The sequence below is a fragment of the Daucus carota genome, chromosome 1, assembly GCF_001625215.2.
Source record: "Daucus carota subsp. sativus chromosome 1, DH1 v3.0, whole genome shotgun sequence".
Classification (NCBI taxonomy): domain Eukaryota; kingdom Viridiplantae; phylum Streptophyta; class Magnoliopsida; order Apiales; family Apiaceae; genus Daucus; species Daucus carota.
The window spans coordinates 31,407,486-31,419,929 of record NC_030381.2 but is presented as its reverse complement, the minus strand read 5'-3'; the positions used below and the strand labels follow the sequence as shown (position 1 = coordinate 31,419,929).

Genomic DNA, 12,444 nt, shown 5'->3' with positions numbered 1-12,444 from the left:
GATCCGAAATTTGATCCGATAAGAAAAATCCGATAATAAATGGAGCGGATATGGATTTAAGGTGATCTGATCCGTTAATAACCCGATCCGGTGGAATATATATATATATATATATATATATATATATATATATATATATATATATATATATATATTATAATTTTTTAAATTGTAGTAGTGATTGGATAGCATTTATGTGAGTCCTGGATTGTAAAAATGTTTGATTAATCATTTAATTAATTAGGACTCTCTCTGTTTTTTTATACGACAATTTTGACTTGGGCACTTATCTTTAGGTGGGTTGATTGGATAGTATAAAACTAGTGAAAAAAGCCGCGCTTCGCGGCGGCGTGATAAATTTTAATATAAGTCAGTGTTATAATAGCATAAAAATTATTTTGAGTCATCTTCCCGTCAAACATATCCCTGATAAAAAAATATTATAATTGGTATAGAAAATTGTTTAAGTGGCCATCATGTCAAACACAATACTAATAATAAAATTATTTCGAACCCCCTTCCTGTCAAAGACAATATTAATCCATAATCATTATTTTTATGATTTAAAAATTTAATATTATAATTTAGGTCAAAATTAGTTTGACATGCTCTCTTGTCAAACAAAATACTAATAACAAAATATTGACTTAGATATTCGTTTGAGTCGACGTACTGTCAAACACAATATTAATAAAAATTATTCTAATTATGATAAAATTTAAAGATTATAATTGGATAAAAATTATTTTGGACCGTGGTCCCGTTTTAACGAAAAATTATATTATAACATAGAAAAAAATTATTCTAGCCACTTTCCTGTCAAACATAATACTAATAGAAAATTTATTATTATTTTAGATAAAAATTAATTTGGGCCGCCTCCCCTGTCCGTCTAACACAATACTAATCAAGAATCATTTGCATTATCATAAAATCAATATATGATTTCTATTTTATATATCCTATTTTATTTGTTAATTATTTTTATTTTATGATTCCTATTTATTAGTTAAAAATTAATATTCTTTTATAGTTCTATTTTTTTGCTATTAGTTTTTTTTAATGATTATCATCTTTACAATCCCTTATTTTCAATTCGAAATTTTAAAAAAAAAATTATAAAACTAAATTGGGAAAAAAACTATACGTATTTTCCTTACAAATCTTAAATATAAATTGTATTTTATCTATGATTTTTAGTTTAAATAAATATAATCCTATTCCTTTTAGGAATCCTAGATAAGAAAACAATTGTAATTGTATTAACTTTTGGAATCCTTCAACTTGATTTTTTTAAATTATAATTATATTTTTTATCCGATTTAAGAAAAGTATAAGGAAAGAATTTTCTTATTTTTAGAATCGAATAAAAAAAGAATTGTATTACCTTTAATATCCTTGAACTTGATTTTTTGAATTATAATCTTATTTTCAATACGAAATTCAAGAAAATTATAAGACTATATCGAACTATTATCGAGATTGGTTGTAAGTTCATGTTATCGAATTGCTACCTCCTTGGAACGACGTGAGTTTACCGCTACGAACCTGTTTAGACAATTTGATATTCCGAAAGATGCTGGTTTTTAATTTTTAGATATATGATTTTAGAAAAACTAATAAAATAAGATTATAAATTTTAGAACTTTTGAAAGTAAGAATTATTTTTTTAATTATATTTGTTCAATAATTGTTATTTTGAATAAATAGGATCCTACTCTTTATGATTTTTACATAAATAAAAGAATTGTATTATCTTTGCAATATTTTTATCTATACAATACTTGAACCTGCTTTTAGATTATAATTTTATTTTCTATATTCTTAATTTTATTTTCTACTTCAAATTTAAGAAAATTATTTATATATATATATATATGATTTGAAAAGAATTAATAAAATAAGACTATAATTTTATGACTTTCGAAAATAAGAATTATGTTATATTAAATAAATAAAATCATACTCCTTTTACGAATCTTGAATAAGAAAAAGAATTGTATTACCTTTGCAACTCTTGAACCTCATTTTTAAATTTTAAATCATTCAAAACTTAGGAAAATTATTGACAAAAGTATTCAGTTATTGGGGAAAAATCAATATACTTCTAATATCGAATTGTTAGATATATGATTTGATATTTTTTAATAAAATAAGACTATAAGTTTTATAACTTTTGAAAATAAGAATTGTATTTTTTAAAATAATTTTTTAGTTATAATTTTATTTTCAATTTAAAATTTAATTAAGAAAATTATAAGACTAAATTCATTAATTCTAGACACGTTGAGTTAGTATTATATTATTCTTCTATATATCTTATCGAAAATAAAATTTTATAATATAAATTTCGACTACATCTTCTATATATCTTATCGAAAATAAGAATTGTACATATTACCTTACAAATCTTAAATATAAATTATATTTTATCTATTATTATTAGTTTGAATAAATATAATTCTATTTCTTTTAGGATTACTAAATAAGAAAAGAATTGTATCATCTTTAGAATTTAATAAAAAATACTAAATAAGAAAAGAATTGTATCATCTTTAGAATTCAATAAGAAAAAATTTGTATTACTTTTACTTTTAGAATTCTTGAACCTGATTTTTTGAATTATAATTATAATTTTTATCCGAAATTTAAGAAAAATCAGAAGACTGAATCGAACAATTCTAGAGACGTCCGCATCCTCCACTTAAACAAATTTTTATATTAATTATAATATTTTTTTATTAATGAGATGTTTCACGGGAAGATGATTCAAATAAATATAAATTGTATTTTATCTATTATTATAATTAGTTTGAATAAATATAATTCTATTTCTTTTAGGATTACTAAATAAGAAAAGTATTGTATCATCTTTAGAATTCAATAAGAAATACTAAAAAAGAAAAGAATTGTATCATCTCTAGAATTCGATAAGAAAAGAATTGTATTACTTTTAGAATTTTTGAACCTGATTTTTGAATTATAACTCTATTTTCTATCCGAAATTTAAGAAAAATCAGAAGACTGAATCGAACAATCCTGGAGACGCCCGCATCCTCCTTTATATATATATATATATTGATTATTTTTAATTGATTTTTTTGTAAATTAAAATTTTGATTACTTATTTTTATTCAGGATAAAAAAAATATTAAAAATACAGTTAACTAACCGGTCAAAACACTTAAAAATGTGTGTCAAAAATTCAAATATCGTATATTAACAAACAAAAGGAGTATGTATGAGCTTTAAAGTTAGAGCAACTAGTATCCTCGAAATTATACTATTCTGTGTATTTTCTTTCTAACTTAATTTGTGATTTTTTTTTATAGAATGAAAATATATCATGCTACTTACATCATGAAATCTCGTTTAATCTTGTCCTTTCGGAACTTGAAGAATCACCGACATGATTTTTTTTTAATATTTTTAAATCTAAAAAAATCAAAAAAAATTAAATGGATTCGGATATCCGATCCGTGATCCGTGTTCCTAATAGATCTGGATATGGATTGGTCCTTAAAAAATCCGGTCTCAATCCGATCCGGATCCGAATCCGATAAAATAAATGGATATGGATATGGATTTAGGCTGATCCGATCCAAACCCGACCCATTGACATGCCTAGGTGGAACCTTACTTGCTAGTCCAATATTGATTCTCTTTTACCGTGCTCCCTTGCGCTCTCTCTCTGCGGCTTGTATCGTAATACTCAGTTAAGGTTTTGCTAAACGTGTGTGGTTCTAATGTATAACCGATTTATATATAAGTATATACTCCCTCCGTCCCATTTTAACTGCTTTTGATTTTTTTACACGTATTTAAGGTGTCAAAAAAATCAAATCTAAACATAATTATTTTTTATAAAATTTATGCCAAATAAAAGTTTTGAACCTAAACTTTTATTTGATATAAGAATTGTATTATTTTATTGAGTGTAGGTATTGTTTTTTTACACCTCAATATACGTGTTAAAAAGTCAAACATCAGTTAAAATGGGATAGAGGGAGTATTATCTTTTACCCAATTCTAATTAGACTTCTAATCTAATTCTAACTCTTTTTATTATTGATCATCCAACTCTAACTCTCTTTCTTTTTAAAGTCTATTTTCAAATCGTTTTCTTTTTGCTAATTATTTTCAAATCATTTTCTAATCACATTTAATTCTAATTCACATTTATTATTGTTATTATTAAATCAACTTACTAATTTTTATTCTAATCAAATTATTAAACTAAAATTATTAATAAATAAATACGGATATTACACAACCACCTACAAAAGACAGAGTAACAAGCAATAAATTAAACTAGCTAAGTATAGACGATAAGCCTGTTACCATCAATTTAGTTAACCATGCAGAAAACAAAATGAAAATACAAACCGAAAACTAAAATAAAAGCAAACCGAAAATAATTAAAAAAGTTTAAATCTAATAGTCGAAAATATAAGCCGAAACCGGAATAAAAGTAAACTGAAAATAAATAAAAATAAAAAACTTAGAATTGATAGTCGAAGTCACGAGACCGACAATTAATTCTTGAGCCTAATAAACTCCGCTTGAAACGAAAAAAGAAGTAAATCAAAAACTGTGATGATGATGTGGATACAGAAAACAAACCGAACTTAATTAAAAGGATACAAACCTTTCCAAAAAAAAGAAGATTATTGAAGTAAACAAATTAAATAATAAATAAAAAAATTGAGGCTCGGCACCAGATTAAAAATCGATGGAAATTCCGTTGGCTACGAAATTTATGGAGGGGACTGGCAAAAAAACCCAAAATAACTTGAAAAAATATATGAAATATTAGAGTGAAAATGCATGAAGAAGCATGGGCGGACCTACAGCCTTGGTACTGGGTGCCAAGGAACCCACTTGGCTGCTCCTAAATCTATTATATACAGTAAAAAATTTTACAAAAACAATTTGATAATTCACAAGAACCCACTACTAACCCATTAGGTATAGCATAGTAAATTAAAATAGAGTCTATATAAAACAATCTTACCGCAGCCACAAGGCCAACAACACAGAAATAAGAGTGAAAAAGAAAACTTTAACCGCCTCCCTGCCTCTCAGTACTTTAAATCTTCTCCTGATATTGTTAACATTTATATAAAGCACCCACTAGCAAAAATTTCTGAGTCCGCCGTTATGAAGAAGGCCCATTATATTTACAAGAAATAACGAAGTACTAACTTCCCAAATGACTACTTAATTTTTTAAAAAATTTTCTTTTAAAATTTCTAACATTTCTCATATTATTATTAAGGGTCTTTCTAGTGTGTGCCCATGGGCACACATTAAGCACTAAATTTGATAAATTTGGTGGATTTTGATTGGTGGACTTGATGTATATGCAGGGGGCATCCTTTTTATGATTTGATGACCAATAAAAATGCACCAAACTCATAGGAGTTAGTGCTTATTGTGTGCCCATGGGTGAAAAACCGTATTACCATTTCCATCCCAAATTAGATGACCCCGTTGACTTTGGGCACGTAACTTTAGGTGCATTGACCGTCTACTTCCGAAATATATTTTTTTATTTTTTCTTTTGTAAATAAAAATTTCATATTTAAATATTTATTTACAAAAATAAAATTTTAAAAATAAGTCATGTAGCTATACGGTCAATGAACCTTAAACTGTGTGCCCAAAGTCAACGGGGCCATCTAATTTGGGATGGAGGGAGTATTAAAACTATTGTTATTTATATATATTCCATGTCAGCATTCGGATACATTTAATAACTTTCTGGGTAACTCACATTTTTTGAACCCGAAATTTCACAAACGAAGATAATCTAGCATTAAACGACGGCGCTTTACAGATACAAACAATCTCAGAAGTCAGAACTAGGAAGATAAACAGATAGACACAGTTGAAGGGCGGAGAGTTAACTCTATTGTCAGAAATGGCGAAAACAAAGAAAGAGCTGCTGGCGTCAGCGCCATGGAGAGGACAAGAAGAGGAGAAATTCAAAGACGCAAAGCTAAAGGCGACAAGAAACCAGTCAGGTTCAACCATGCATCTTCATCGCAAGAAAAACAATGGTGTTGAGAAAACATATGAAGATGATTCAATCACTGAATTGGATCCTCAACTTCGTTACTCTTTTCAGCGCAATTACCAGGTTGAAATTGACCCTTTTGCTTGTTTTTTGTTTATCTTGTGTTTTCGAGATGACCCATTTGTTTGATTTGATTCATTTGGTGATTTTTCTGTGGTGGGTTTGCTTGTTCGTGTTTGTGTTTGATTGTTAGTTGTTTATTACGTGTTTTTGAGATCGCCCTTTTGTTGAATTTAGTTTATTTTTGGATTTTGTATCTTAATTAAGCTTTTGAGTGTGTGGTGGGATAGACTGTTTTATATTTGATCAGCTAGATCTTAGAATACAACTTTTTGTCACGATAATATGGCGCCTAACTAGTACAGACTGAAGTTTCTAGTGCAGTTTAAATGTTGGGGGTTCTTGTTTCAATTACCTTTAACGAGATTTTGTGTGTGTATAGAGATTCAAACACAAGTTTGAGGATTCAATCATATGTATGTTTGCAGGATTAATAAAGCACGATGATTTGGATTTAGTTTGAATTTTTAGGATTACCAAATGACATCTTTTCAGCACAATTACCAGGTTGAAATTGACCCTTTTGCTTGTTTTTTGTTTATCTTGTGTTTTCGAGATGACCCATTTGTTTAATTTGATTCATTTGGTGATTTTTCTGTGGTGGGTTTGCTTGTTCGTATTTTTGTTTGATTGTTAGTTGTTTATTACGTGTTTTCGAGATTGCCCATTTGTTGAATTTAGTTTATTTTTGGATTGTGTATGTTGGTTAAGCTTTTGTGTGTGTGGTGGATGGATAGTTTTATATTTGATCAGTTAGATTTTGGGCGTTGGCCCTCTCAGGCACCGTCCTATGGCCCAAAAAGGCACCCTGCCGTATAATGGCCCCAAGTTTCGCTATAAAACGTAACTTCGGTAAGCCTTAAGAGCAAAACGTGAGTTTAAGCAGCGTTGTTTTTTTTTTTCTTCAAAAGAACAGGATGAAACGTCTCTTCAACAGACGTTTTAGTGGATTATTTTAAAATTAAAACTATAAAACGTTACTTAGTCTAACGTTTACGACATTTTTAAATTTCAAAAAACTCAAAACGCAACTTTAAATTGTGTCTTATATTCTAAACGCTTTTTAAAGTTGCGTTTTGTATATTACTTTTTTTAATTTTTTAACATTAATTTAGTTTTAAGTATAAATAAATCATTGTAAAACCCAAATATGAACCCTAAAATATTAAAAATTATTTATGGATGTTTTTAGATTTATTTTTTTAATTTGGTTCCTCGGCTTTAGGGCCTCACGGCCCTAAAGCCTCGAATTAATTAGGGTTTAGGCTCGAGTGTTTAGGGACTAAAGGAAACAGTAAACCCTAAATGATAAAAAACGTAAAATATTTCTTTCTCCGGTTCCACGGCTTCCGGGCCTCCCGGCCCTGAAGCCTCGCATTAATTAGGGTTTAGGGCCTAGAGATTAGGGCCTAAAGGCCCTAAACCCTCACCCCTAAACCCTAACCGGTCGTTGGTTACTGTAAAGTGTACGCGCATTATTCTAAAACCCAAAAGGAAACACTAAACCCTAAATGATAAAAAAGGCAAAATATTTCTTTCTCCGGTTCCTCGGCTTCCGGGCCTCCCGGCCCTGAAGCCTCGCATTAATTAGGGTTTAGGGCCGAGGGATTAGGGCCTAAAGGCCCTAAACCCTAACCGATCGTCGGTTACTGTAAAGCGTACACGCATTATTCTAAAACTCAAAAGGAAACACTAAACCCTAAATGTTAAAAAACACAAAATATTTCTTGTTCCGGTTTCTCGGCTTCCGGGCCTCCCGGCCCTGAAGCCTCGCATTAATTAGGGTTTAGGCTCGAGTTTTTAGGTCCTAAAGGCCCTAAACTCTCAATCCTAAACCCTAACCGTCAGTCGATTTAATTTCAAGTATAAATAAATCATTTTAAAAACACAAATTGTGAACCCTAAAATGATAACAATTGTTAATGTCTAAGTTTTTTTGTTTATAAACTAAATTGCTAACGTGACTTCTTGTTACGTTTTGCATGTGCACAAAAGTAAATCCTGGTAAACGTCAATGCGTGCTCCATTTTAATGTGTTATAGTAAACGCCACTTTAAGTGGAGTTTAGAAGTGACTGTGGGGGCCTTTTTTCTAGACAGTGACAATTTGGGGCATTGTGTACTCAAATTGTGCCTCTCAGGGCCCTTTCTCTTAGATTTTAGAACAGAACTTTTTGTGACGATAATATGGCGCCTAACTAGTACAGATTGAAGTTTCTAGTGCAGTTTAAATGTTGGGGGTTCTTGTTTCAATTGCCTTTAACCAGATTTTGTGTGTGTATAGAGATTCAAACACAAGTTTGAGGATTCAATCATATGTATGTTTGCCGGATTAATAAAGCACGATGATTTGGATTTAGTTTGAATTTTTAGGATTACCATTATAATGACATCTATAAAGCTTATATTATTTGTATGGCTCGGGTTTATCTTTTTCTAGTGCGTTTTAGGTGGATGTCAGTTGAAAATCAGAGCACAAGTTGTTCCTGTAAGATATTTAATCCTTTAATCATACATACTCAACTTTGATGCAGAATTACTAAAGCATGATTCAAATTTAGTTTGAATGTTGAGGATTACCATTGGAAGGACATCTACTAGTAAATTTTTTATACTTTTGCTTTAAGTAGTTAGTGATTTCATTTTTCCTTGTACCTCTAGAAACTAATCTTACTTGTTTTTCCTGTTAATAGTATGTAATAATTTGCATGTGCACCTTTAATATCTAAATGTGTCTTGCTAATTGTTTATTTCATGCTTCAAACTCGCATGGTTCATTTGTTTGACAATGATAGTATGAAATTGTCCAATTGGGGCTTCTAGGTCTTTTTCTCCATATTCTGAATTGCGGCACTGACCTATGCCTGTTTTTCTTTCACCATTTCACCAATTTTCTTTGATGAACATTTAGTCTTTTTTCCTTTTATCAATTTTTATATTAAAATCAGTACATGGACCCTATGCTGGTCACTCGTATTCATATAGTGTTGTGTGGGTCCTGAATTGGTAGTTGTGGTAAACAGAGCTATTGGCAGCATTCTTTAGTTCAGCTTCTATGGAAATAGACACTTTGCGTTGCCTATTATCAAGTATCTAGCTTCCACATCTATTTTGTCCCTATCCTTCAATCTGCTAAAGATGCAACCAACTTGTTGCTGTAATAATAATTGATCAGCTCATACTAACAACCTTTTAAATTGGATGTAATACTCCTAAAGCAAGTATTTGTTTTAGCTTATTTAAATGACTGGAAATTCTTGGCACTATATTACACCATTCCTTGTAAAACATATTTTGTAAAGCATCTGATGTGAATCTTTGCCTATGTTGGTTTGTATCACCTTTGTGTAACACTGTCCAAATTGGAAGAACAAAGTTATACATTTTGCACCATAGTGTTCTGTTAAATCCTAATAATAGGCCAGCTTTAGAAATTCAAGATTTAGAATCTCCATTAGTGATAAATTTTTATATACCATCCTGGGTTGTTAGGCCCCCCCCCCCAGTCCTTATGTTCTGTAATGAGTGCGATTTATTTACTCTTCTTGATTGGTATTAGTGATAGTTTTGTGTCTATTCTCGATGACAACTACCATTGATAGTTACTGGCGAAAAACTGTCATAGATTCCTGCAGCTTCTTAAATTGCTTCTCCACCTCTCCCCAGGTTTCATCAACTGCCCGGACCAGTGTTCTTTTGAGTCGTTCCTGGCTCCTAGGCATACGAAATTAGTGAATGAAGTTGAGAGCTCAAGTTAAAGATGTTATGCTAGCTTAATCCTTGATCTCATGGCTCCTTTGTTCTTACTTGTGTTACCTATTTCAAACTTAAACATAGTCAATTTGGGTTTGCTGGTAAATAACCTTCCAGCCAAAGGGCTATCTGAAATCCTGTAGTAGAGACTTTTGAATAAAACTCCAAAAAGTCATCTATAATTATAAACATTGTCCCTAGAACGTCCTATACCATTTCCATACCATACAAAATACTTGGATAAACACTCCAACCAACCCCCTCTGTTACCAGTAACTCGAAGTTTATGTAAGTAGATTTGCAACCCATCACACATGCATGCAGGGAGGAGCTTTATTTAATAAAGTGTGTATTTCATTAATTAATGATACCAGTTATACATGACGTCCAAAAAGATTTTCCTCATATGTGGAGTTGAAGATAGGTTGCAATCTTGGTGCCTGGTATTATAATCTTATTATTATTTTATAAATTTAAGATAAATAATGTCCAGCTTAATGTTTTAATAATGAATATCTTTGTTGAAGCTCTTAGGCTTTTTTATATTAATGGAAATAGCTTTTTGTTTCTTATGACATGTATATTAATATATTTTGTTCTTCCTGAAGTTGTGGCAAATCCATTAGTATTCATTAATTCTTTGTGATGATTTGTACTGTTATATTTTTTTGTAACTTACTGTATACCAGTCTTACACTTTCTTTGCATGCTATCATTGTTCTCCTGTCGGTAATGTGATTTTGAATTGTTATTTATATGTTACAAATTTATGTATTATCTGTCTGAAATGCAGTTTCTTCAGAGCGTGTTCAGTATCGACACTATTGTCAAACCTCTTCCTCCTGCAATGGCATATAATGTTTCTCGCAACTTGAGTTTCTTTACGCGCATCTTTACCCAGTTCTTCGGTATGATATCTACATATATATTATATTATGATACCTTAGTTGTAATTGAATCACCTTCATATCAGGTATGAAAAATGAGGCTCTAACTAATTCTCATGATCATATCATCATATAAATAGTTATAGATTACTAACCTATGATCATCCCCCTTTTTTTGCTATTTTTTCTTTTTTGGAAACACTTTCTATTATTTTTTTATGCACATGGAGAAAAGCTGGGAAAGTGAACTCTAGACATCTATTTTCAGTTACTGCTCTCTTTGTGGAGACCAGTTATCAGGAACACACATGATAATGTTTAATTTTGGGTCCGTTTGTTGCCGAAAAATACCGGAAATTATTTTGAGAAAATATTTCTAGGAAATCATTTTCCTGGAAAATATTTTCCGTTATTTAACTATAGTGAAAAAAGTCATCGCAAATGATCAATTTGAAAAATGGTTTCCTCTTTTGAAAAGGGGTAGTCAGTTCCAGAAAATCATCTCATTTTAGAAGGAATTTTCCTCTAGATGTAAGCGGAAAGGATGTCATAACTGGACATGGTTTAAAAATATGAAATGCAAAATTATTGCACTAAGAAATCTGAGAACTGGTACATAAAGAGCGGTATGTTTATCATGCAATCATGTGCTAGACTCGATATTGTATTATATATCATGAAGACATGGACTATTTCCACATCCTCAATACTCATTCTGTATTAATGGCGAAATATATTTGTTTGTACCTAAGTTCTTTCTTCCATGCCAATCAGTTTTAACTATTTTATCTGCAGATCCAGAAGGAATTTCAAATGCTCAAAAATCACTTGGACTGGGACAAGAAGAAAAAGTCCGTCAAGTTCGTTAAAAAAAACTCAATATATTTTCCCAACCAGCTGTTAATTTGCTAAATCTGAACTTTGTATTGACCATGTATAACTGTTTCTGCATCAGCTCATATATGAAGGATAAATATTTGGTCTAGAGACTGCTCTTTTCTTAAAATTTATGATTTGAGTTGTTATCCTAGTCTGTGTTTTGACAGCTACATGAACTTACAGGATACCTAAAACAGAGTTCTCCCAAATGTTTTTTCTAGATAAAGTATGAATGTATGTTGCCGCATCTTGTGAATGCCAGCTTGCAGCTATTGTACTTCTAAGCTGTTGCAACATATGCAATGGCTACTAAAGTATTTTATGCAATCAATTTGCAGTTTGTTTGAGATGTTCCACTTTTAGTAGGGCTGAAGATGAATCCGGAGTAATTCGGGTTCGAACCTGGATTTGACTTGTTAAAAACGAATATGATTCATATTCGTATAAAAAATGAGCGAATTCGAATTCGGTTTTATATTTTGAATGTATATCGAGTCGGATTCTTCCATTCTGATACTTGTACATATTTATATAGAGTAGTTGGACTAAATTAAGAGTATTCGAATTTACATATTTAATAAAGATACTTGAATCTAATTCGTAAATCACGTACTTATATTATTATGTGTAATACACATTATATAAACAATATTGATATTAATATAGTACTCTATAGATTATTTCATTTTAATTATAATAAAGATTATTTGAGTATTCATAATAAATAATTATCTTCTACGAATTCAAAACGAATGTACAAATATAGGAATGTACAAATATGAGTAAT

General features: G+C 30.2%; 1 protein-coding gene across 1 annotated transcript; it reads left to right on the top strand.

The window, feature by feature from the left end:
* Positions 1-5,786: 5,786 nt before the first annotated feature.
* LOC108222026 (uncharacterized) lies at positions 5,787-11,763 on the top strand. The gene is made up of 3 exons (XM_017396255.2): positions 5,787-6,142; positions 10,685-10,799; positions 11,574-11,763. The coding sequence occupies exons 1-3, from the start codon at positions 5,924-5,926 to the stop codon at positions 11,645-11,647; spliced, it is 408 nt and encodes a 135-aa protein (XP_017251744.1). The 5' UTR covers positions 5,787-5,923; the 3' UTR covers positions 11,648-11,763.
* The last annotated feature ends 681 nt before the right edge of the window (positions 11,764-12,444 follow it).